The sequence below is a fragment of the Rana temporaria genome, chromosome 4 (genome assembly GCF_905171775.1).
Source record: "Rana temporaria chromosome 4, aRanTem1.1, whole genome shotgun sequence".
Taxonomy (NCBI): Eukaryota; Metazoa; Chordata; class Amphibia; order Anura; family Ranidae; genus Rana; species Rana temporaria.
The window spans coordinates 420,812,084-420,840,071 of record NC_053492.1 but is presented as its reverse complement, the minus strand read 5'-3'; the positions used below and the strand labels follow the sequence as shown (position 1 = coordinate 420,840,071).

General features: G+C 44.2%; 1 protein-coding gene across 2 annotated transcripts in view; it reads right to left on the bottom strand.

Moving 5' to 3' along the window:
• Positions 1-499: 499 nt before the first annotated feature.
• Positions 500-27,988, bottom strand: part of ITPKB (inositol-trisphosphate 3-kinase B) — a 151,140-nt gene continuing 123,651 nt past the window's right edge. For both annotated transcript variants that reach the window (XM_040351335.1, XM_040351336.1), the window contains exons 6-8: positions 15,214-15,315; positions 14,903-14,974; positions 500-918 (exon numbers count right to left, since the gene is read on the bottom strand). In XM_040351335.1, the coding sequence (XP_040207269.1) occupies positions 703-918; positions 14,903-14,974; positions 15,214-15,315 (390 nt within the window). In that variant the 3' untranslated portion in view covers positions 500-702. The remainder of the gene's footprint in view (positions 919-14,902; positions 14,975-15,213; positions 15,316-27,988) is intronic.

Sequence of the window (27,988 nt, the reverse complement as noted above, 5' to 3'; positions counted from 1 at the left end):
GTACGCGGCATAAGAAGGCAAGGATCAGAGGAATGGGAGGCGGGTTGTGTTTTTTAAAACTTTTTAACTTAGCGACAGAGGCCCTTTAATATACAGTATATGGGCTTTTTTATGATTGAAACATTACGTATAATGTGTCTTCTGAAAATGTTTGTCACTTGTAGTAACTAACCGGAATCTAATATCTGATTGGGAAACTCAGCCAGTTCACATCTTACACATTGAAAAATATTTTACATATTGTAATTTACAATGAACGTGTGATTATTTGCAGTGCAGTGCCTCAATGACGTAAATGATATTTAAGAAGGCCACCCAATGTGGTCACATGACAAAATGGCCGACTCCACATTCTTGAAGAACCCAACAGCTGCAGTAATGAACTTTAAAAAAAAAAAGCGATAATTAGGAGGGGAATTAAAAAGCAGATGAAACAAAGATAAGCCTGCTGAAATTCTATATGCACTTTTGTTTCTGCTTTCTTAATTAGAATTTTTTAAAAATAGTCCTTTTTTTTTTTTGTTCTGTGGAGTACCTATTTACAAGACTTAAAATCACAGATTCCATTTTTTCACCCTATAACAGCAGGAGGCTGAGCCGCTCCAGACTGCATCGTCCTCACTTGGGCGGAGGGGGGTGGGGAGAGCTAAAAGTGTTTTGTAGTGCATTCCTGGAGTGTCAGCGAGGGGTCGGAAGTCCCTTTTAATGGTTGTCTTCCTCACATGGCATGTCTCTGAGGATATTGATTAAGTTGTCCAGTCCGTACAGGTATCCATCTTCGCGGTTTCCTTCCACCCAGGCTATTCTGTGGTCCAGAACTTGGCCCTCCGACAGTGGGGTGGTCTTGCCAAAGTCAATCATCCATACTTTAGCCTGCTCCTTCTTATCATGGACGAAGAGCAGGGAGCTCCCAATAACCTGCAGGGGAGACAAATCATGAAAAATTTCCAGTATTTATAGCTTCTGCAAACACACGGACTACTGAAAAAAAATACTTTATGGCTCTGCTTTATCAAGATGCAATAGCATTTAGGGCCCCTTAACCACTTAAGACCCGGACCTTTAGGCAGCTAAAGGACCCGGGCAGTTTTTGCGATTCGGCACTTCGTCGCTTTAACTGACAATTGCGCAGTCGTGCGACGTGGCTCCCAAACAAAATTGGCGCCCTTTTTTTCCCCACAAATAGAGCTTTCTTTTAGTGGTACTTGATCACCTCTGCGGTTTTTATTTTTTGCGCTATAAACAAAAATAGAGCGACAATTATGAAAAAAATTCAATATTTTTTACTTTTTGGTATAATAAATATCCCCCAAAAATATATAAAAAAAAATTTTTCCTCAGTTTAGGCCGATACGTATTCTTCTACCGATTTTTGGTAAAAAAATCGCAATAAGCGTTTATCGGTTGGTTTGCGCAAAATGTATAGCGTTTACAAAATAGGGGATAGTTTTATTGCATTTTTATTATTTTTTTTTTTTTACTACTAATGGCGGCGATCAGCGATTTTTTTCGTGACTGCGACATTATGGTGGACACATCGGACAATTTTGACACATTTTTGGGACCATTGTCATTTTCACAGCAAAAAATGCATTAAAAATGCATTGTTTACTGTGAAAATGTCAATTGCAGTTTGGGAGTTAACCACAAGGGGGCGTTGATGGGGTTATGTATGACCTCATCTGTGTTTCTAACTGTAGGGGGGTGTGGCTGTAGGTGTGACGTCATCGATTGTGATTCCCTACACTCCGCGCGACCCCACGGCTGGGCTTAAAGGGCAACGTACAGGTACGTTGATGTGCCCAGCCGTGCCATTCTGCCGATGTATATCGGCGTGAAGGGGTCCTTAAGTGGTTAAAGTGGTTGTAAACCTCAGACATGAAATATGAATAAAGCATATTCGTCATTCCTCTGCTATCAGCAATAATCACCTCTGAAAAGTTTTTCAGAAAGAGAAAAAAAGGTGACAGGGGTGGGACCTCCAGCTGATTGACAGCCTCAGCTTGGTTCCTGTGTGCTGTGTAGAGCAGTGTTTCTCAACTCCAGTCCTCAAGGCGCACCAACAGGTCATGTTTTCAGGATTTCCCTCAGATGAAATGGCTGTGGTAATTACTAAGGCAGTGAAACTTATTAAATCCCCTGTACAAAATAATGGAAAGCCTGAAAACATGACCTGTTGGGGCGCCTTGAGGACTGGAGTTGAGAAACACTGGTGTAGAGAGGGTGTATCCCATCCCTCCAATCACCTGTCAGGCCCCGTACACACGACCGAGTTTCTCGGCAAAATTCAGCCAGAAACTCGATCAGAGCTGAATTCTGCCGAGAAACCTGGCCATGTGTACACTTTCGGCCGAGGAAGCCGACGAGTTCCTCGTCGAGCCAAATAGAGAACATGTTCTCTATTTCCTCGTTGTTCAATGAGGAAAGTTGGCTGGCCGAGATCCTCGGCGGCTTCACACAGAACTCGACGAGCAAAACAATGAGTTTTGTCCGTCGGGTTCCTCGGACGTGTGTACGGGGCCTCAGAGTTCTCCTCACTGAGCTCTACGGAGTGCAACTTCATCTCTCCGCCCCCATTTTTCTAACCTCTCAAACAAACTTTAAAATTCAGCAGTTTGAACAGCTGTAGAGAAGAAAGTCCTGCAGATAGACATGTACAACTTTTGTTTAATCGTTGTGTATCACCTGAGGCCAGTCACATCACTGGATATATGTACGGATATATGTACGAGTTTACAGCCACTTTAACCACTTGACAACCGCCACGCGACGATATACGTTGACAGAATGGCACGGTTGGGGATAAGAGCGTACAGGTACGTCCTCCGTGACCACGGGACCCGCGGACCCGATCGCCGCCGGTGTCCCGCGATCTGGTCACAGAGCTGAAGAACGGGGAGAGGTAAGTGTAAACAAACATCTCCCTGTTCTTCCTTTTTTTTAAATACGTTTTTGTTTTATTCTTTTATGTGTCTACATTTACATCCATCAATATTATCACGTTTCTTCATTTACTCTTTTTCCATTTCATAAATACAACCACATCAGCAGAAAAAAAGTGTCATCATACATCACATTCCACCTTAAAAAAGAAAAAACAGATAGCAAAAAGGAAAACAAAACAATAAAGACAAACTACCCCAGTACCATGGTTGCAGCGCCCCTCCCACCCTCTTGACTGACTTCCAATAATCCAAATTTCCTTCTATTAGTGCCCCTCTTGTACTTATTCACCACTAATGCCGCGTACACACAATCGTTTTTCGGCATGTAAAAAACAACGTTTTTCAGCCTCTAGAAAAAACAAAGTTTTTTCCAACTTCATCATTAAAACGACGTTGCCCACGGTGACGTACAACACGTACGACGGCACTATAAAGGGGCAGTTCCATGCAGATGATGCCACCCTTTGGGCTGCTTTAGCTAATTTAGTGTTAGTAAAAGACGATTTGCTCTTTTCTGTCTGTTACAGCGTGATGAATGTGCTTACTCCATTACGAACGGTAGTTTTACCAGAACGAGCGCTCCCGTCTCATAACTTGCTTCTGAGCATGCGTGGGTTTTTCACGTCGTTTAAGCCCACACACGATAATTTTTTACAACCGAAAAACGAAATTGTTTAAAACGTCGTTAAAAAATGCAGCATGTTCGATTTTTTTTTTTGTCGTTTTTCAGAACCCGAAAAATGCTGTGAAGCCCAAACACGATCGTTTTAAAGCAGGAGTTCACCCGAATTTTTTTTTTAACATTAGATTGAGGCTCGTTTTGTGAAGGGGAATCGGGTGTTTTTTTTTTAAATCGAAGCAGTACTTACCGTTTTAGAGAGAGATCTTCTCCGCTGCTTCCGGGTATGGTCTTCGGGACTGGGCGTTCCTATTTGATTGACAGGCTTCCGACGGTCACATACATCGCGTCACGAGTAGCCGAAAGAAGCCGAACGTCGGTGCGGCTCTATACGGCGCCTGCGCACCGACGTTCGGCTACTTTCGGAAAATTGTGACTCGCTGTATGCGACCGTCGGAAGCCTGTCGGAAACCTGTCAATCAAATAGGAACGCCCAGTCCCGCAGCCCATACCCGGAAGCGGCGGAGAAGATCTCTCTCTAAAACGGTAAGTACTGCTTCGATTTAAAAAAAAAACACCCGATTCCCCTTCACAAAATGAGCCTCAATCTAATGTTAAAAATTGAGTTTTTGGGTGAACCTCCACTTTAAATGACATTTTTTAAAAACGTAGTTTTTTACATGCCGAAAAACGATCGTGTGTACGCGGCATGAGAGTTGACCCTGAGTTCAACCACTCATCCAAAATTCTATAATATTTGTGGGGTGTTCTTCTATGCTTGTACAATAGTTTCTCATATGGAAGTATTTGATTTACCGCCCCAAGCCATTGTCCCTTCGAAGGAGGCGTAGGTTGCATCCATCCAAGTACAATTTGCTTACGGGCCATAAATAAAGTTTCCTGTAAACAAGTCTTAGCGTATACATTCCACCTCTGACTCTCGATTAACCCCAATAGACATACTTCTGGAGTGAATGGGATGCATCCTCCCACCACCTCTGATAATATATCCAAGACCTGTCTCCAATATCTACTGATGCCCGGACAAGACCACATTATGTGCTCAAAGTCAGCCCGTGGTAGGTGACATCTTGCACACTCCGCATTTACTACTCACCCCATCAGGCTTAGTTTATAAGTTATATAGTTTGTAAGATAAACCTGGTGTATTATGTAAAACTGCATCAATCTATTATTGCTTGCGGGTGATACTGTCAAATGTGATTTGCAGGCTTCCCCCCAAATCTCATCCGTCATAGATGGACATATCATTTGCCACTTCCTAGTGACACTGTCAGTGATCACCTGTTCCCTGTCATCGGGAACAGCGATCAGTGACGTGTCACGCCAAGCCACGCCCCCTAACAGTTATAATCACACCCTAGGTCACACTTAACCCCTTCAGCGCCCCTACAGGTTAACCCCTTCACTGCCAGTGCCATTTTTACAGTAATCAGTGCATTTTTAGAGCACTGATCGCTGTAAAAATTACAATATCCCAAAATGGTGTAAAAAATGTCCGATGTGTCCGCCATAATTTTGCAGTCACAATAAAAATCGCTGATCATTACTAGTAAAAAAAAATATTAATAAAAATTACATAAAACTATCCCCTATCTTGTAGACCCTATAACTTTTGCGCAAACCAATCATTAAACGTTTATTGCGATTTTTTTTACCAAAAATATGTAGAAGAATACGTATCGGCCTAAACTGAGCAAAAAAAATGTTTTTTTTAATATTTTTTGGGCATACTTATTATAGCAAAAAGTAAAAAAAATTTTTTTTTCAAAATTGTCGCTCTATTTTTGTTTATAGCGCAAAAAATAAAAACCGCAGAGGTGATAAAATACCAACAAAAGAAAGCTCTATTTGTGGGAAAAAAAGAACATCAAATTTTGTTTGGGAGCCACGTCGCACAACTGCGTAATTGTCAGTTAAAGCAACGCAGTGCCAAATCGAAAGTAAAGCATGCTTGTTATACTCACTGTGAAACCTAAGGGGTTAATCCTTTGCATTGTGTATAAAGGCTGTTTGATCCTGTATCTCTGATCCTCCAGTTCTTCCACTGTCTCCAAAAAATAACCTGATATTTACTGAGTCAGGGGACAGGCCGCACATGCTCAGTTTGGTATGTATTACTAAAGAGTTTTATTTTTATTTTCTTTGGAGAGTGCATGTGATCAGCACAGGGCCAATCAGCACTGCCCAGACATGTCCAGACAGATGATCAGGGGAGAATGAAAACTCCTCCTACAAGCTTTACTATGAACTTGATAGAGGTCACAAGACTGCTATAAACTGCTGATGAGAAAAGGTATTTAGCTATTTATATTTACTAAAATAGTAGAATTTCCATGTTCTGTGTACTGTGGGAGACCAGACATAGTAAATGCAGGGTCCTGGGTTTAGTAACACTTTAACTTCTATTAAACTTCCACCCGAGTGCAACTTGGAAGCTCAAGGCAACATTTTAGTCGTGTTTCCGGATAACGTCCCTTTGAACATGTAGAAGACACATCCGCTCCAGTGAGAACCTAATTAAGTAAATTCATCCTCATGTTTCTGACATTCTGTAAGCCTCAATAAGCAATTATTCTCCAAATCTTTGTATCCCCTGAGCGAATGTACTTGGCACTCACGCCACTCCTGTGAGCGGCAGGCAGAAAACAATTAACACTCATAAATAGATAATAAGACCTTTTGTTGTACACTGGATGAGTCATGAAGGAGGAATAAAATATATTTTGTTTTAACAAAGAGCCATATTTAGCCGCACGCCATAGAGACAGCAGACCTCTGGAATAGAGCGCACCATAACCGCACGTGTTTTACACGACAGGAGCACAGCGGCCAAACCATAGAACATCAACCCACCAAATCTGTGAGCATTGCCTGCTAGAGAGATAATAATCATCACTTTCCTGACGGAGCGACCGCAGTAAATAAACGGACTTAACGCAACACAGTGTGCACATCAAAGGGCAGAAACCAAACCGGCCAATCAGAAGTCACCAAAAATAAATAAAAAATGTTGGATCCAGCTATATGTTTATAATAAATTATAAATATTTCAGCATATACTGTAAGATTAAAAAGCTGTTCTGTAAAGACCTCAGAGGTTGTATTTTATGGCCAAAACAAGAAAAAAGGGCCTGATTCACAGATATCTGCGGCGGCGTAACGTATCATCTTTACGTTACACCGCCACAAGTTTTCAGCGCAAGTGCCTGATTCACCAAGCACTTGCGTGTAAACTTACGGCGGTGTAACGTAAAGCCGTCCGGCGCAAGCCCGCCTAATTCAAATGGGGCGTGTAACATTTAAATTAGGCGCGTTTCCGCGCCGAACTCACTGCGCATGCTCCGTTTTGAAATTTCCCGCCGTGCTTTGTGCAAAATGATGTCGCCCGACGTAATGTTTTGAATGGCGACGTGCGTAACGTACTTTCGTATTCCCGGACGACTTACGCAAAAAAAAAAAAAAATTGAAATTCGACCCGGGAACGATGGCCATACTTTAACATGGGCTGTCTATTGTTACACCACCTCAATAGCAGCCGTAACTTTGCGACGCGAAAAGACGACTAGCGACGACGTAACGTGGATCGCCGTAAAAGCTAATTTGCATACCCGACGCTGGAAAACGGCTCGAACTCCACCCATGGGCGGCCGAAGTATTGCATCCTAAGATCCGAAGGCGTACGAAGCCGTACGCCTGTCGGATCTTAGCCAAATGCCGTCGTATCTTGTTTGTGAATTACAAATTAAGATACGACGCGGCAAATTTGAAAGTACGCCGGAGTATCAGCAGATACTCCGGCGTACTTAGTCTGTGAATCTGGCCCAAAACTCCTAATGAAAAGGCTAAATAGATGTAGTTTTTTTGTGAATTAATATTTTTCTTGACTTAATCATAATGTCCTATAATAATTAATAATTTTGTGTATTAATCTTTGTCTACTTGAAAAAGTATTTTTAGTATTGTTTATATAAGCCAATATTATTATTATTATTATATTTCCTGTTTTTATATATTTATAAACCGTATAGCCCCTGAAATGCATTGGATTTTCCTTAGTGCTTTAAATAAAATACAATTCTTGACTTTTATATGTGAAATGGCACTTCTATTTCTAAGGGAGGTCATACATGATTCATTTTTTTTAATGCCACCAGCAGGTGGATTAAAACAAAATTAACATATTCCCCGATCAACACATTTGAGGTGGATCGCTCCCAAACGAGATGTATTCTGACAGCGGGAGTCTTCCTCGCCAGCAGAATGCAGTGATCAATGTTGCCGGCCTAAAGCCGGCGGCACTGATCATTTGGAAAAAATTGACAAGCTGGTTGTACACAAGTCGATCAATAGATCAACTTGTGTACAACCAGCTAGCCCAAATATCGATCGGAATTTTGATCCATGTATGTCCAACTTTATCCTATATGTACTTTTTACTCCTTAAAATTTAAAGAATCATCCCAGCCTAGGCAAAGTCACTGAACTAGAGCTCAAAAATGGCTTTTTAATGATAAAAGGTGAAACTTTTTTTTTTTTTTAAGTCAGCAGCTACTAACACTGTAGCTGCTGACTTTTAATAAGGACACTTAACTGTCCTAGTCGCCCGTGATGTCGGTCCCCTTTACTCCCTGTTTCCTACTGTGCATGCGCGACTCGCGCAGCGCATTGTGAATGGGCGGCTGCCTCCTGGGATACACACAGTTCCCAGAAGACAGCGCACCCCATTCACCAGAAGACACCGCAACGGAGGACGAGGCAGAAGATCCACCGCGGTGGAGGAAGAGGCAGAAGAGCTACTTCCGCATAGCAACCGCCCTTTCAGGTGAGTATATAAAAACATTTTTATTTTTTTTCTATTTATTTTTAGATTTTGGGGGGGGGGGGGTGGAACTCCACTTTTAAATATATATATATATATACTTTTGCTGTATTGAGACATGTCAGTATAAGCAGTGCCGATCCTGACCTCCCTGGGGCCCTAAGCACAATGACATGGCACATTAAAAATGAGAAGCGGGGGGCGCTGATGGCAGTGACATGTCACATTAAAGAAAGTTGAAAAGCGGGAGGAGGGGGTGTTCTACTGTCGGAAATGACATTAAATTGAGAAGCGGGGGTTGCTGACTTCTTACCTCTTCTCCCATGCAGCCAGCGACTTGAGAAGCAGGGTGAGGGGGCAAAAATGACTTCTCACCAGGCGGGGCCTCTAGTAATTTGGGGGGTCCTTCGCAGCTTTGCGGGGCCCTGAGCGGCTTGCATAGTGAGCCTATAGGGCGGATCGGCCCTGAGTATAAGTCACCAACACTGCTTGTACATAAAAAGACAGGACTTGACCAAGGCTGACTGTTTTACAGCTGGGTCTCGATTTCAGGCTTCCTCATTGCATGCAGTGAAATATTTTTTTAGGTGCATGTGAAATAAGCAAACAGATTGTACACTGGTGACATTAAATAAAGCAAATAGGAAAATGATTTTGTGTGCCAGAGAGTCTTGTGCAGCCTTTGGCATCTCTGGATGAGAATGAGGACGTTTTACCCCTGCAGCCATTCATGGCACTAACAATGTATGTGCTGCACACAGAAAGGGAGTGTAAAGAGAATAGAGAACTTTTTCTCATGAGGATATAATTGAAAAGTATTCCCCCCTAGGAAGATGAGAATAAAAGACTGAAATACAACTTCATACATACATACTACTTTTTTTGGGATTAATCATTCCAAGACTGGAGTGGAATAATCTCAAACAACCAATCAGAAATCAGCTGCACATATGTTCCACCTTAATACCCCCTTTTCAGGGCAAGTCTGCCAGACAGCACTGTTTGAAAAAACAATTTGAGTGCTTTATGGATGTTGCTGCATCAATCAGTCCAAGTAACTGCAGTGAATTATGGGTCCACCCCTGAGGGACCATAACCATATATCTATGCAGGGAGCCGCAATGACAAGCTCACACCAGCGTTCATAGCTGCAACTGGAAGGCCACCCACTGCCTGCAAAAGACTGAAGAGGAAGAATATTCTCTCTCTCTCTCTCTCTCTCTATATATATATATATATATATATATATATATATATATATATATATAGAGAGAGAGAGAGATACACACAGTGGCCCGGATTCAGATAGAGATACGACGGCGTATCTCCTGATACGCCGTCGTATCTCTGAGTTCCGTCCGTCGGATCTATGCGCCTGATTCATAGAATCAGGTTCCGCATAGATCTCCCTAAGATCCGACAGGTGTAAGTGACTTACACCGTCGGATCTTAGGCTGCAATCTCCCGCTGGCCGCTAGGTGGCGCTTTCGTTTGTATACGCAACGAATATGCAAATGAGGAGATCCGCCGATTCAGAAACGAACGCCCGCCCGTCGCTTTTTTTTTACGTCGTTTGCGTTCGGCCTTTTCCGGCGGATAGTTACCCCTGCTATATGTGGCGTATCCTATGTTAAGTATGGCCGTCGTTCCCGCGCCGAGTTTTGAATTTTTTACATCATTTGCGTAAGTCGGTCGCGAATACGGATGGACGTAATTTACGTACATGTCGAAACCAATGACGTCCTAGCGACGTCATTTGGAGCAATGCACGCTGGGAAATTTAGCCGGCATGCGCAGTACGATCGGCGCGGGGACGCGCCTGATTTAAATAGTAAACTCCCCCTAGCCGCGGAATTTGAATTCCGCCGGGGGATTTACGATCCGCCGGCGCAACTTTAGAGGCAAGTGCTTTCTGAATACAGCACTTGCCTCAAAGACATGCGCTGGCGGATCGTAAATAAGATAGATTATGCGGATCTAAAGATCCGCTGATCTATCTGAATCTACCCCAGTATCTCACAAAAGTGAGTACACCCCTAAATGGAAATGTCAAAATTGGGCCCGAAGTGTGACATTTTGGTTTAGGGGAGTACTCACGGTTTAGACAATAATGGCTGTGTGTTGAGTTATTTTGAGGGGACAGCAAATTTACACCGTTATACAAGCTGTACACTCACTACTTTACATTGTAGCAAAGTGTCATTTCTTCAGTGTTGTCACATGAAAAGATAGAATAAAATATTTAGAAAAATGTGAGGGGTGTACTCACTTCTGTGAGATACTGTGTGTGTGTATATATATATATATATTATATATATAAAAAAAAAGTAACATACCGTATTTATCGGCGTATACCGCGCACTTTTTTGCAGGGGAAAATCGTGGGTGCGCGATATACGCCGATACCCGCTTTCCCGCGCCGAGTTTGAATACTGCGCCGGCATATACCGAGTGCAGTACACTCGTGTATAGTCGGGCAGTCTCGGCTCCTCTCCTCTCGGACATACAGGATGTGAGCGCGAGAGTAGCCGAGCCTGCCCGACTATACACGAGTGTACTGCGCTCGGTATATGCCGGCGCAGTATTCAAACTCGGCGTGGGAAAGCGGGGAGGACGCCGGACCCGACGAAGAGGACACCCGAAGCCGCAGATGGACGCCAGACCCGACGAGGCCGCCGATGGACGCCGCGCAAGACACCAAAACTGTAAGTACAAAAAAATATTTTTTCCACAGGAATGCGGGTCCACTTTAGGGGTGCGCGCTATGCGCCAGAGCGCGCAATACCCCGATAAATACGGTACTTGCTGAGCCAACAGTTGGGCTGTATGGCAATGACAATGTTGCCAGCCTGTAGTGTATTTTAAGTTTTGGATGTGTTTCAAGTTGAAGCTCTTTGAATGCACACAAACATTTGTAACAAATCTTCAGCTATATTTCATACTCTTCTAGTGCAGAAAACAGCCATAATGGGCTGTGGTGATGGAACATTCCAGTCAAGCGGCGTGAACTCTGAGCTGTGGGAGATGGTGACTTGTGATGACCCTCTCTGGAGCTCTCTGAGGGGACGAGTGTCCTGGAATAAGTCTGGGAACCCTTCCCACATCTCTGAAGACTGGGGAACATTCATCTTCTTGTGCATGTAAACAAACACAGAGGCAGGCGAGAACTCTCATTTTCATCAGCTTAGACGATATTTGTTATGGTGCGGTTGCTATGTCAGCGAGCAAAGCTTTTCAAGATTAGTAGTGGCTGTATTTTAGGAGGAATGTCACCACATTCCACAACAGACAAAAAAAAAAGGTATTCGTCCATGACTCTCACTAACCAGATCACAACAATGGACCTTAAGCCTCGGTAAGGGTAGCACACTGGCATAGTGGTTAGCACTAGGGTCCTCAGTTTGAATCCTGGCCAAAGCACTATCTGCATGGACCTCTAGGTATTTATAATCTCTTATAGAGATCACAGTTCTTCCCCTGACAATGCCTCCATCTGCTTTTCTCTTCTGGAGGACAGAGCAATTTTTGTTCAGGCATTCTCCAGGGTCAGCATCTATTTCCTGGACTGAGATTTTGGCTCAGTCTTGACAAATGTCTGGCACAGATCAGATCCTGCTGCATCCTCTCACCTTCTGACTTGCTACAAAGTTATAATGTTGCCATCTGATCACTGGGGGAGAGGAGACTCAGGAAATACTTCTTCTTGCCTGCAGCAGACCGATGACATCATCTTGAACCAGACAAAGGGCCAGATCCACAAAAGGGATACGCCGGTGTATCTACTGATACGCCGTCGTATCCCTGTTTCTATCTATGCGACTGATTCACAGAATCAGTTACGCATAGATATTCCTAAGATCCGGCAGGTGTAATAGTTTTACACTGCCAAGTCTTAGGATGCAGTACCTCCGCCGCCGCTGGGGGCATTTCTCGTCGAAATTCCGCGTCGGGTATGCAAATTAGCACTTACGGAGATCCACGAAGCCGTTTCCCTTCGTGAAGTCTCCGTAAATGTTAGTTTGCAAAGGCAAAATTAGGGCTACTTTTACAAAGTGTAAAGTTAGTACACCATGTAAAAGTAGACCCTTCTTTCCCGCGACGCTGTCAAATTTTTTTTTAACATTTTTTTTTTTCCCGCCGCATCTCTTTTTTTTCCCGACGCAACTTTCTTTTACCCGGCGCGATTCACAAAACTTGGCGTAACGTAATTTCACGCAAAGCACGTCGGGAAAATCGCGTCGGGAGCATGCGCAGTACGTCCGGCGCGGGAGCACGCCTAATTTAAATGAGACTCGCCCCATTAGATTGGGTACACCTTGCGCTGGACAGATTTAAGTTACACAGCCGAAAATTTCTAGTAAGTGCTTTGTGGATCGGGCACTTAGGTAGAAATTTTGCCGCGGTGTAACTTAAAGAGGAAGATTTAAGTTAAGCCCGCTGGCTGTGGATCTGACCCAAAGTCATTGGACTGGAGCTCATGGACAGCTTTTTAACGATGACTAGTAAGCTTTTCTATAAAATTAATGTGTTGCTGTCATAGGTGTGTGCTCAGGGTGTGCCAGGTGTGCCTGGGCACACCCTAAACACCATATGTGGCTTAAATTCCCCCTGTTTAGACCCTTGATATTTCACCAAAGCCCCCCTAACGGGGCTCCTAAAAATATTGCAAAAAAAAATTATAAACAAAACTGTAAAAAATAATAAAAAATAAAAAACTTTTTAAAAAACTTCAGACACCATCCACTGCCCTTCTGACACCAATCTCTGCCCTACTGACACTGTCCACTGCCCTACTGACACCAATCTCTGCCCTACTGACACCGTCCCCTGCCCTACTGACACCAATCTCTGCCCTACTGACACTGTCCCCTGCATTACTGACACCAATCTCTGCCCTACTGACACTGTCCACTGCCCTACTGACACCAATCTCTGCCCTACTGACACTGTCCACTGCCCTACTGACACCAATCTCTGCCCTACTGACACTGTCCCCTGCCCTACTGACACCAATCTCTGCCCTACTGACACTGTCCACTGCCCTACTGACACCAATCTCTGCCCTACTGACACTGTCCACTGCCCTACTGACACCAATCTCTGCCCTATTGACACCGTTCCCTGCACTACTGACACCAATCTCTGCCCTACTGACACCGTCCCCTGCCCTACTGACACCAATCTCTGCCCTACTGATACCATCCACTGCCCTACTGACAACAATCTCTGCCCTAATGACACCGTCCCATGCACTACTGACACCAATCTCTGCCCTACTGACACCGTCCCCTGCCCTACTGACACCAATCTCTGCCCTACTGACACCGTCCACTGCCCTACTGACAACAATCTCTGCCCTAATGACACCGTCCCATGCACTACTGACACCAATCTCTGCCCTACTGACACCATCCACTGCCCTTCTGACACCAATCTCTGCCCTACTGACACCGTCCCCTGCCCTACTGACATCATCCACTGCCCTACTGACATCATCCACTGCCCTACTGACATCATCCACTGCCCTACTGACACCGTCCCCTGCCCTACTGACACCAATCTCTGCCCTACTGACACCGTCCACTGCCCTACTGACATCATCCACTGCCCTACTGACATCATCCACTGCCCTACTGACATCATCCACTGCCCTACTGACACCGTCCCCTGCCCTACTGACACCAATCTATGTTCTACTGACACCATCCACTGACCTACTGACACTGTCCACTGCCCTACTGATACCGTCCACTGCCCTACTGACACATCCCCCTTCCCTACTGAAACTGTCCCCTGCCCTACTGACACCGTCCCCTGTCCTACTGACACCATCCTGTGTTCTACTGAAACTGTCAGTATATATACACATGCACACACACTGGGGGAGTATAAGCTCAGGAAATACTTCCTCTTGCATGTAGCAGACTGATGACATCATCTTAAACCAGACAAAGTCACTGCACTGGAGCTCATGGACAGCTTTTTAATGATGACTAGTGAGCTTTTCCATAAAATTATAGTGTTATTGTCATAGACGTGTGCACAGGGTGTGCCAGTAGGGTGACCACGTGTCCCGGATTGCCTGGGACAGTCACGCATTTTGCAGGGCTGTCCCGGGCACCTTCATTCCAGGCCAATACAGTGTCCCAGAATGAAACTGACACAGCTACCCCCCGCGCCAATCTGATGCCCTCAAAAAAGGCTGCCACATCACCGCTTTACTCACTGACAGTACTTGTCCTGGCCGGGAATGCCTGGAGGAGCACAATGCCCGCCCCCTGCTTGTGATTGGAGAAATCATAAATCCCGCCTCTTGTGTCCAATCATTGTGCTGTGATTCATTACAGCACAAGCTGATTTTTGGGAAGGGGGGGGGATGTTACTTTGCAAGCTCATTTGGGTTGAGGGTGATGTAAATAGTTCTATGTGCTGTGGAATATTTCAGTATCATACAAATAAGGGAAGAAATTATAACAACACATAGACATGGCTCACCTCATGGCTCTTAAAGAAAGGAGACAGCTCTAGTGTGTTTCTTATATCCTCCAATCGATTCAGGTACAACGTCTGTAGACAAAGGTTTAAATAAAGAGAGGTGTGAGTTTTTCTGGGTTTGAAGAATGATATTGGTTTAGCATTAAAACGAAATAATTAAGCTTAGCACTATTTGTATCACATATCCCCAGCACAATGTTAGGGAATCACAACCCTTTCTTAAAGGAAAAACTCTTATTAGTCTATATGTGTGGTGTGGGTTCATTCCACACAACGGCTGCATGCAAAGATTAGGAAGCTGCGACCCTTACCAAGATTGTGGCGTTCCCCTTTGTAAAGTCCCGGAAGGCTTCCTTGATCTGCTCTGGGCTCCTCGTTTTCTTAAAATCCCTGTTTACTGTGCCATCTTCTTTCTGAAAAAAAAAAATGAATATCATACGATCAAACTGCCAATTAACAGATTTCAGGGGTTTAGAAAGTGTTGCTGTAAAAACAAGATGGATATGGAATAAGATAGAAACTTCCTTCCATATCTTTTCTTCCTACTTACGTCTTTAATTTCTCTTTCTTCATCCTCACTTCTTTCAATTGACTTACTTAAAGGGGTTGTAAAGGTAAATGTTAGTTGAAAAAACATCCGACAGCACCGCCCCCCCCCCGTTTTACTTACCTAACCCCTTCGAAAGTCCCGCGCGCGTCCCCCTCATCCTGTTCCGTTGCCAGCCTGGCCGTTGATTGGCTAGCTTGGATGGATTGATAGCAGCGCAGCCATTGGCTGGCGCTGCTGTCAATCACATCCAATGATGCGGTGCGCCGGGGGGCGGGGCCGAGTGATACAGTTGGCAGCTATGGCCGCGGCTGTATCACGGGAGCGCGCTCGCAAGAGCTTTCCACCATGCGAGGGAGCTCGCATGAAGGTAGAAAGCTCTTGCGAGGAGGAGCCGAGACAGCCGCCGAGGGACCCCAGAAAGCCCGGGTTCGGGGACACCCTGTGCAAAACGAGCTGCATAGTGGAGGTAAGTATAAAATGTTTGTTATTTTACCAAAAAAAAATTGGACTTCAGTGTTCCATTAATTAATTTTCCTTCCTTTCTCTTTACTTCCTTCATATCCCTTTATTCCTCCTTAATTCTTTAATTTCCCTTCCTTCATTTCCCTTTCTTCCTCCTTACTTCTTTCATTTCCCTTCCTTTATTTCTCTTTCTTCCTCCTTACTTCTTTCATTTCCCTTCCTTTATTTCCCTTTCTTCCTCCTTACTTCTTTCATTTCCCTTCCTTTATTTCTCTTTATTCCTCCTTACTTCTTTCATTTCTCTTCCGTTATTTCCCTTTCTTCCTCCTTACTTATTTCATTTGCCTTCCTTTATTCCGCTTTCTTCCTTCTTACTTCTTTAATTTCCCTTCCTTTATTTCTCTTTCTTCCTCCTTACTTCTTTAATTTTTCTTCATTCATTCCCTTTCTTCCTTCTCACTTCTTTAATTTCTCTTACTTTATCCTCACTTCTGTCGTTTACCTTTCTTTTTTCTTACTTCTTTTATTTCCCTTCCTTAATTTCCATTTCTTCCTGCCTTACTTCCTTCATTTACCTTTTTTACTTCTGTTTCCTTCCTTTTTTACTTTCTTTAACATATATGCTTCCTTCCTTCTATGCTTCCTTTTCCTTCTTTCCCTCCTCCCTTTTCATTTCCCTTCCTTCATTTCCCTTTCTTCTTCCTTACTTCTTTAAAGCGGTAGTTCACCCTCCTTTCCATCATTAGACCATTAAATTCGGCATCGTAGCGCGAGCTACGGTATGCCGGTCTTAAATTTTTAATCCCCGTACTCACTGTGCTAGCGATGATTGAAGAATCCGACTCCCGCGGGGAATGGGCGTGCCTATGGAGAGGGAGGATGATTGACGGCCGGCTCTGGCACGTCACGCTCCCCGAAGACAGCCGGAGTAGGTCTCGGCTATTCACGGCGCCTGCGCACAGGCTATGCGCAGGCGCCGTGAATAGCCAAGCCTATTTTGGCTATTTCCGGAGAAGCGTGACGTGCCAGGGCCGGCCGTCAATCACCTTCTCTCACCATAGGAACGCCCATTCCCCGGATTCTTCAATCATCGCTAGCACAGTGAGTACGGGCATAAAAAATGTAAGACCGGCATACCGTAGCTCGCGCTACGATGCCGAATTTAATGGTCTAATAAAAAAAAACTTTTTTTTTTTTTTTAACAGGGTGAACCCCCGCTTTAATTTCCCTTCCTTTATTTCCCTTTCTTCCTCCTTACTTCTTTAATTTCCCTTCCTTTTTTTTCTCTTTCTTCCTCCTTACTTCTTTAATTTCCCTTCCTTCATTTCCCTTTCTTCCTTCTCACTTCTTTAATTTCCCTGTCTTTATCCTCACTTCTCAAATTTTTTTTTTCTTACTTCTTTTATTTCCCTTCCTTAATTTTCCTTTCTTCCTGCCTTACTTCCTTCATTTACCTTTTTTACTTCTTTTTCCTTTTTTTTTTACTTCCTTTAACATATATCCTTCCTTCTATGCCTCCTTTTCCTTCTTTCCCTCCTCCCTTTTCATTTCCCTTCCTTCATTTCCCTTTCTTCCTCCTTACTTCTTTCATTTCCCTTCCTTTATTTCTCTTTCTTCCTCCTTACTTCTTAAATTTTTCTTCCTTAATTTCCCTTTCTTCTTTCATTTCCCTTCCTTAATTTCCCTTCATTAATTTCCCCTTCTTCCTTCTCACTTCTTTCATTTCCCTTTCTTTATCCTCACTTCTCTCATTTCCCTTTCTTTTTTCTTACTTCTTTTATTTCTCTTCCTTAATTTCCCTTTCTTCCTGCATTACTTCCTTCATTTACCTTTTTAACTTCTGTTTCCTTCCTTTTTTACTTCCTTTAACATATATCCTTAATTCCATTTATGCTACCTTTTCCTTGATTCCCTCCTCCCTTTTTCCTTCCTTCCTCCCTTACTTCCATTTTCTTCCTTCTGTCCTCTTCCCTTCCTTCCTTCCCACTTTCCTTCATTCCTTCTTTTATCCCTTTCTTCCTCTATTCTGTCCTTGTACACTTTGCTAGCCAATTCCCATGCCCAAACACTCATGTGGGGGGTGGTGTCATTATGTCAACCTCTGAGCTCCAACTGGTAGGAATACTGGAGAGAGATGGCAAGTGTGTATGCCAATTATACAGGCCTATGAAGGTGGGTTATTTGCAGACACCATCACTTTGCCCTTTTCCGTCCCTACCCTTTCTTTCATAACCTTTCTTGTAGCTGTCGGGGGACATATAAAAAGGAATACAATATAGGGTCATATGAGTGACAAGTCTAAAGCTGGGTAGACACGGGTCGAATGTCAGGAGGCATTTGCTGGTTAAAAAAAAAAAAAAAGGACAGCATTCGGCCCGTGTGTATGTCGGTCTGTCTGACAGAAGTCGGTCATTTCGCCCGGTTCTTTGAGACAAGCATGCTGGAAAGCCAGCAGCCGAATGACTCCTGATCAGCGCTCTCAGCCAATGGCGGAGATCATTGATCGGAGTGTTCTGTCGGGGAGAGGGCCCGTCCCCCTGTCAGAACACAACAGTTTAGTGGGGGAGATCGATGTACTAATGTTGGATGATTAGTACAGCGGTTCCAACCGAAACTGTCAGTTTTTTTCGTGCAATCCAAAGGGTTGCACAAAAAAACTGTTATGCTGCGTACACACGAACAGATTTTCTATTGGAAAAAAAATTGATGTTTTTTTTTCGACGCAATTCAGCTGAAGCTTGGCTTGCATACACAAGGTCATGCAAAATTCCGACCATCAAGAACGCGGTGACGTACAACACTACGACGAGCCGAGAAAACTTAAAGCGGTAGTTCACCCCCCCCCCCGACACATTTTACCATCGAGACAGGCATTGTAGCGCGAGCTACAGTATGCCTGTCCCGATTTTTTTAACCCCGTACTCACCTTGTAGTCGTCCATCGTAGATTTCGGCTCCCGCGGGGAATGGGCGTGCCTATGGAGAGGGAGGATGATTGACGGCCGGCCCTGGCACGTCACTCTCTCCGAAGACAGCCGGAGTAGGTCTCGGCTCTTCACGGCGCCTGCGCACAGGCTATGCGCACGCGTCGTGAAGACCAAGCCTATTTCGGCTATTTCCGGAGAAGCGTGACGCGCCAGAGCCGGCCGTCAATCATCCTCCGTCTCCATAGGCACGCCCATTCCCCGGTATCTTCGATGGACGACTACAAGGTGAGTATGGGGCTAAAAAAAACGGGACAGGCATACTGTAGCTCGCGCTACAATGCCGGATTTTAAGGTAAAAGAAAAAAAAAATGTTTTTTTCCCGTCGATAGGGTGAACCCCCGCTTTAAGTTCAATGCTTTCGAGCATGCGTCGACTTCATTCTAAGCATGCATGGTTTTTAGTGCGTCGGAGTTGCATACGGACGAACGGATTGTCAAATAGAATTTTTTTACGGCGGAAAAATAGAGAACCTGCTCTCTATCTAGGTCCGTCGGAAATTCCAACAGAAAAAGTCCGATGGGGCATACACACGGTTAGAATATCTGACGAAAAGCTCCCATCGGAAATTCCGACCGTGTGTACACAGCATTTGTGTGTACGAGGCTTTAGTCTGCCAGGGCTGCTTGCATCACATCCAAGATGGTGGGACCCAGCAGCAGTTTTAGGGGGTTTGGGTGTCTACACAAGGGAGGATTTTACAGGTAAATCACATGTAGAAAACACAATGAATTTACATACAGTCTTAGTAAGGCAGTTATTGAATGATCTGTATTTTACCCTGGAACAGATCTTCCTGCAGTATAAGTTTACAGAACAGTATATCTGCACTGCCTAAAATCCCAGAGTCAATAAAGAGAGTCATTCAACGCTTCCTCCTCCACTTCACAGGAGGCAATTAAACTGTGTGACAAAGTTTAGTCTCAGAACTTAGGGGCCTTTTATCATAAGTAAACAAAACTTCAAACAGAAAAAAATGTGGTTTTATTGTATAATTATCTGGAACAGAAAATACACAATGTACAAAACAGGTCCATACTGATAGAGTCGGAGAGGGGTGAAACTCAGCACAAAGATGTCAGGTCACTTAAAGCGGTATTAAACTCTAATTTTGAAAAACGCGTTTTCATAACAGAAGAGTCTCTTCTGTCATAAATGACTCTCCCGGCCTTTCAGTGGTAATGTCACCTGTGCTGCGCATGCACAATTCATATCACATTTATGGCATCTGTGGAAATGTGAGGGAGTGACATATGTGCAGCCCGGCGAATCAAGCAGCCAGGGAGCGCAAACCCAGGAGGAAGACCAGGCGAGTGAGTGGGAAACTTATATAGCGCAACACATGCAAACTGAATCGCCTCTGGGCGCTTAGTATCCTTTCCCTACTGTACTTTTGCCCTCAGAAAAGATGGGTTTTGAGTTTTTTTCTGAAGGCCAGGTGATTCACCTCCAACCGGATGCTGGTTGGTAGAGCGTTCCATAGTCTAGGTCCTTGGATTCCAAATCTTCGTTCTCCTTTGGACTTGTATCTGGCTTTGGGTATCTGGAGTAGATTTTTGTTGGTGGATCGCAAAACGCGTTTGGGGTTGTGACATTTAAATTTTTTGCATAGATATTGGGGGGCATTTCCTTGAACACACTTATGCGTCAGACAGAGTGCCTTAAAAGTGATTCTGTCTTTTACTGGCAACCAATGAAGGGATCTCAGTGAAGGTGAGATTGATTCCCATGTTTTTTTCCCAGTCACGAGTCGAGTGGCCGTATTTTGAACGACTTGCAGACGAGTGATTTGGTATTTTGGGAGTCCGAGATAGAGGGCATTTGCATAGTCGAGTCTGGAGTTGATAATTGTACCCACCACGACTGCTATGTCTTCTTTCGGGATAAAGGGAATGAGTCTACGTAGCAGGCGCAGCAGATGGTGGGATCCGCTGACTACTGACCCTATTTGTGAATCCATTGTCATGTGGGTGTCAAAAATGTCTCCGAGACTTTTGACTTTGGTGCTAGGGGTGATGGTTTGTCCCAGAATGGGCGGCGGTGTCCATATTGGTGCGGGAAGTCTCTTTCGGTTGGCGTGAAACAGGAGAAGTTCTGTTTTTGCGCCGTTGAGTTTAAGGTAACTCTCCGTCATCCAATTTTCGATCAAAGTAAGGCATTTCTCTAGTCCGAGATAATGATCCTTATTGTTGGAGATGCAAAAAAATAGTTGCGTGTCATCCGCGTAGGAGTGGTAGAGTAACTTTTGGTTACTGATGATTTCAAAAAGAGGGCGGAGATAGATATTGAATAGTACGGGCGACAAGGGGGATCCCTGAGGGACTCCGCATGACACGTTTTTCAGAAGTGAAAAGACCCAGTTTCACTATTTGAGATTGGTTTGGGCGAAGATGGAAGCTCCGGGAGCAGTGGCAGCTCAGTGCTGGAGGGCTCTGTACGAGAGGTATATCCAATATAATGTGCTTGTATGTAGTTAATGAGCCGCAATACCCATAAGTAACCCCCAGGAGAGATGTCGCAGCCAGAGGGGGGGGAGGAGGACCATTGAGGGGGCTTCGGTCTAAGGTAAGTAATTCATAATGAGCTAGTATGCTATGCATACTAGCTCATTATGCCTTTGTCTTGCAGGCTTTTTTTTCAAAGGGTTTACAACCACTTTAAGTGTATAAGTGTATGTTTGTAAAATAAAGAGGTAACTGTAGAATTTAATTTCAGCTCCCTCTCAACTCTTTTGCCTGCACCACACCCCCTTGGGGCATAAAGGAGGGTCGCGGGAACTAGAGTTGAGCTTAGAATAAAGAGATAATAAAATTAGCACCAAAACGAGATTGAACCTGTATGGGTCAAGTTACTCAAGAACCCCCCCTAGCCGGGGAACATACGAGACGTCTCCATTAGCCCTGGAGGGGCACCTTGCGCAGACCAACACACGGAGATGGGTGGCCGGCCCTCCGGGCTTCCCACTGGCAAGTACAGCGCCACCTAGAAAGGGGCTGTACACTGGGAAATCCTCCAGAAACGTGTTATATCGAGACACACATCGTTGTCCCCTGAGGATGTTACTAGTGGTCATTACAGACCCCCAAGACCTGATCTGTATTGCCGTAAATGTTGATGTCTTGCATTGTTGTTGATCTTGTAACCTGATATGTGATGTCACATAAGCTGAATTGTTGTACAACTGTGGACTGTGCAGGTCGATCTCTCTGATATAAATAATAAAAAAAAAAAAAATTAGCACCAAAACATTTGTGGGTGGGGCTTAAACAGTTGGGGAACCCAGAGTGAGCTTTCACTAGCGCCCCCAAAGGCGAGCTGAGACTGTGGTCACATGAAATTAACATTAAGGCAGCACTCTAACTTAAACGCTAAACTCCCCCTTGAGAATACTGTAGAGCAAAAAATGTAAATAAAACATTTATCACAGAAAGCATTCTGGAAGCACCTGCTTACACATTAGTTTAGTAAGTGAAACACATACTAAAAGGAAATGTATGTTGTTTATCTTGTGGCACTTCCTTATGCTGGAATAACACATTTTAAAGGTCACCGACAACGGTTTTGTGGTCAGTAGTTACTTCCTGTCCAGAAAATGCATGCATCTTCCTGTGCATCACTTTATAAGTTGTAGCGTAAGTTGTATTTAAAAATAACATTTCATACACTTCAAGTTTTACTTGCTGGTGATACATAGAACCTTAACCCTTCATCCACCAAGGTACATCTATAAACGTCCTGGTATTTGAGGTATTAACACAAGACGCAGAAGTAGAGACCCTTGTATCATTTTTTCGGGTGCCATCTGGCTTTTATGTAAAACTGATCTATAACTGCCCAATCACTTTTACTGTGAGGGTGTGGGTTCCCCAGCTCATGCCACTTGCTGTGACTTCTGGTCTCTCCCATTCCTGTGGGGAGCCTGGCACCACAGTAAACTGTCTCTGGATGGCGAGCTGACGTTTCCTGAACTCCGTTATGCTTAACCACTTAAGCTCCGGAATATTTTACCCCCTTTCATGACCAGGCCAATTTTTGCTATACGGCACTGCGTTAATTTAACTGACAATTTGCGCGGTCATGCAGCGCGGTACCCAAATGAAATTTGTAGATTTTTTTCCCCCACAAATAGAGCTTTCTTTTGGTAGTATTTGATTGCCACTGGGTTTTTTATTATATAAACTAAAAAATATCAATTTTGAAAAAATTAATATATTTTATACTTTCTACTATAAAACATATCAGATAAAAAATATATATTTTTTTATAAATTTAGGCCAAAATTGATTCTGCTACACATTTTTGGTAAACAAATTCCAATAAGTGTATATTAATTGGTTTGCATGAAAGTTAAAACATCTACAAACTATGGGATATATACTGGAATGTTTTATTGATTTACTTTTTTTACTAGTAATGAAGGCGATCAATGACTTATAGCAGGACTGTGATAGTGAGGTGGCCAATCTGACACTAACTGACACTTTGTGGGCACTGACTGATACTGACATCACCAGTGACATGAATACAGTGATAATTTCTTAGGGCCAGATTCTGGTACATTTTGCGGCGGCGGCGCGTAAGCTATTTACACTACGCCGCCACAACTTACAGGAGCAAGTGCCGTATTCCCCAAACACTTGCTCCGTAAGTTGCGGCGGCGTAGTGTAAATGGCCCGGCGTATGGCCGTGTAATTCAAAGGGGCGGCTTGTATTCAAATTAAGCGCTCCCCGCGCCGATTGAACTGCGCATGCGCCGGGCTGTAAAATAGCCCAGTGCGCATTCTCCAGCTCACAACGGAAAACGTCAATGACGCCGTCGTGAGCGTCATTGACGTAAAGTCGTATTCAAGAACGACTTAGGAAAACGACGTAACCGACGGAAAAAGCTGACGCGGACCCGACGCCATACTTAACATGGCATACGGCGGACTGGCGTAAGGTTACCCCTCATATAGCAGGGGTAACCTTACGCCTACGTAAACGACGACTACGAGACGCAAATTTGTTCGGGAATCGGCGTATCAGGCTCATTTGCATAGTCAAATGAGAACTGAACGTAAACGCCACCTAGCGGCCGGCGTCGCATTACATCTAAGATCCGACGGTGTAAGTGACTTACACCTGTCAAATCTTGGCCGTATCAATGCGAAAATGATTCTAGGAATCACTCGCATAGATACCCGGGCTCAGAAACAGAGATACGACGGTGTTTCCTGAGATACACCGTCGTAACTCTTCTGAGAATCTGGCCCTAAGTATATACACTGTCACTGTACAAATTAATGACACGGGCTTGGAAGGGGTTAACATCTAGGGGCAATGAAGGGGTTAATTGTGTGCCTAGCAAGTGTTAATGTGTTTACTGCTTTGTACTACTTGCTTAGAAGGGAAGAGAAACAAAGTGATCGCTTCCTCTGTATTGAGCTCTGTGTTGTTTACCAACACAGAGCTCTAGACTGTGATTTGACACAACCAATCAACTGGTCCTAGGAATGAATCATTAAACGTGATCTGTTAATGAACTCGCACTGTGTCAAATCACAGGGGAGTAGGCGGGCAGGGACCATTGCGGTGCATGCAGCTGCCAGCCTGCCGCAGTAATAAAACCGGAAGTGTTCAGCTCTAAGCATTCCCTGGTCCAGAGCTGTCAAAGTCGCAGTAGAAATGCCAGTTAAACAACCGATCAAGTAGAGTCCTGTGCTCAAAGCAGAGTTCTACCCATAAAAGTATTAGCAGCAATAAACCTAAGCAACAAAATTGTATTTATTTATTTATTTTACTCACTCTTTCCTGGCTGTTGCTAAGGGGTGCCTTGTAATCTGCCTCTTCCTCTCCTTGGCGCCTGACGTAATTTCCCTCGGCCAGTGCTCGCTAGTGCTCCTGGGAGATGTGTATCATCATTTGCCAGGAGTCAGTGGGCAGCGCAGAGGGCTTCGTTGCCATCACAATGGGGCGGGCACTTCCGACGATGCTGCCCGTTGTGATGGCAATGTCAGAAGTGTACAGCGCTGCAAATGTACATACTGCGCATGCACGAGAACGTGTGGTGCATGCTGGTCGCTGAGCTGCACTGTGACCTGGAAGATAGTACTTGTGGGCTTCACATGCCCACAAGCAATATGGAAAATGCCAGCAAAGCAGAATATAAGTCATCTTACTTTATGAAATTGGCAATCGAGCGGTGATCCGTCCGTAAAAAGTGAGTGCCTTTTAATAAGAGTATTAAAAAAACGATATTAATGGAAAAAATAATTTTTTTACACAGTTGGAACTCCGCTTTAATCCACTGGAGTGGAGGGCAGTGGAGACATTAGGGATCTAATAGATCCCTGAAGTCTCCATAAATAGAACCTGTCAATGTTATAACATAGGGCCATAATATACCACCCATAAAGTAAAAAAAAAATGAAGGAAAAAAAATGTCAATAAAAAAAGATAAAAATGAACAGCACCCTCCATGCACACACGCTCAAATGCAAATAATTACATAGGGTGCAAATGTATATGTAAACATCAAATGCACCACACGTTAGATATCACTGTGAACTTTGGAGTGGGCTAAAGTAATCTAGGGCCATAATTCACAATTAAAGCCGCTCTTCACTATCTTAGGAAACTTCCCTCCAATCCACCCCTCCCCCCTGCTAAATGAATAGCGCCATCTTTTTTTGTTCTGTTTATTTACCTTTTTTAATGAAACCGCATGGCCCCCATGCACGTCAATCGCCTAGGTGCATCACATATCCCAGGAGATACAGCCCTTTATTTAGAAAGGTGAAGGTTAGCGTGCCTAGTACCGCGTCATCGGGAGGTGCGCTGGCTGAACCCGGAAGGGACCAGGCCTCTGGATGACGTCGCAAGCAACATGTCGGTGTGGTACTGAAAGGTGGCAGAAGACATGAGGATCTCAGAGGGACAACGCTGGATCCTCTGGGTGGGTAAGTGTCTAAAATATGTACAACAGACTGCCTGGGGGTAAAAAAATAAAAATGGGCGAAGATCCTCTTTAGTGCCACTTATGGACAATTATGGGTACCATTGTTTTTTGCCATTTTGCAGCCGCTTGACATGCTTGATATCTATTTACTCGATGCAACCACAGCTTGTACACTTTACCAATAAAATAGGTATTATTTTGTGTTTGCATGCACAAAAACAATTTAACTGATGCTATTTTAAGTTACAAGAACTCTTCCAGCAATAAAATCTAATTTCAACATGTGTGTGAAAAATGTAGACCTGGCAAAGACAAAGGGCCAGATCCACAAAGAGGCGCCGTAACTTAACTATTCTGATTTAAGTTACACTGCCGCAAAATTTCTACCTAAGTGCCCGATCCACAAAGCACTTACCTAGAAATTTTCGGCTGTGTAACTTAAATCCGGCCGGCGCAAGGCGTTCCCAATTCAAATGGGGCGAGTCCCATTTAAATTAGGCGCGCTCCCGCGCCGGACGTACTACGCATGCTCATGACGTCATTTTCCCGACGGGCATAGCGCGAAATTACGTTACGCCGTGTTTTGTGAATCGCGCCGGGTAAAAAAAGTTGCGGCGGGAAAAAAAAATAAAATAAAAAATAAATCAGCGTCGCTGCAAAGAAGGGTCTACTTTTACAAGGTGTAAACAGTTTACACTTTGTAAAAGCAGCCCTAATTTTACGATTGCAACGTAAGTATTTACGGAGATTTCACGAAGCTAAACCGCTTCGTGGATCTCCGTAAGTGCTCATTTGCATAGGCGAAGCGGCATTTCGACTTGAAATGCCCCCAGCGGCGGATGCGGTACTGCATCCTAAGATCCGGCAGTGTAAGTCCCTTACACATGCCGGATCTTCTGCCTATCTTTGGGAAACTGATTCTGTGGATCAGTTCCAAAGATAGAAACAGGGATACGACGGCGTATCAGTAGATACGCCGGCGTATCCCTTTTGAGGATCTGGCCCTCAGTGAGTGTAAATAGAAGAGGAAGCACTCGCATTGCCACATCCATAGATTAGAGGGGAAAGCGCATTTCATCATTAGGCTTCATCAGGACACATTCAAGGTTCAAAGATAGCAAAGAGAAAACAGATCTCACTGTCTTATAGTAGAGTTAGCCTCATACACAGATATCAGAAAACAATGATATATAGAGATGTCTTCCGACAAGGAGACTAGTTCCAATAGTCTGTATATAGGTAATATAAAGACAACTTAAAATGATATCTGTGTATGAGGCTAACTCTACTATTAGACAGTGAGATCTGTTTTCTCTTTGCTATCTTTGAACCTTGAATGTGTCCTGATGAAGCCTGTGGTGAAACTCGTTGATGCACAAGGGCTCACTGTATACTTGGTATAATTTTATATGATTTTTTATGTTTTTTAAAGGCTCAATGTATATGATGTACTTTTTTCAATAAATATATATTTTTTTTCTACTTCTCCATTGTTTTCTATGCCTATAAAGTCCGACCTAGGGTTACTTTTTAAGTACCCCTGTTTTTTTGTTCGACTCAGTGAGTGTCTACGCATGTGCCAGTCCCAAATTAAAGATGTGGGTTAGGGGCAAACAGAGTTTTGCATCATCAAGACAACACTGGACTCAATGGCCCAGATTCTCATACAATTACGTTGCTCCTGGGCAGCGTAACGTATGTGATTTACGTTACACCGCCGCAGGTTTACAGCGTTAGTGCCTGATTCTCAGAACACTTACCTGTAAACTTGCGGCGGTGTATCGTAAAAGCGCTCGGCGCAAGCCCGCCCAATTCAAATGGGGCGGGCACCATTTAAAGCGGTAGTTCACCCTCTCGTACTTGATGTTACCATCGAGACAGGCATTGTAGCGCGAGCTACAGTATGCCTGTCCCGATTTTTTTAACCCCGTACTCACCTCGTAGTCGTCCATCGTAGATTTCGGCTCCCGCGGGGAATGGGCGTGCCTATGGAGAGGGAGGATGATTGACGGCCGGCCCTGGCACGTCACTCTCCCCGAAGACAGCCGGAGTAGGTCTCGGCTCTTCACGGCGCGTGCGCACAGGCTATGCGCACGCGTCGTGAAGACCAAGCCTATTTCGGCTATTTCCGGAGAAGCGTGACGCGCCAGAGCC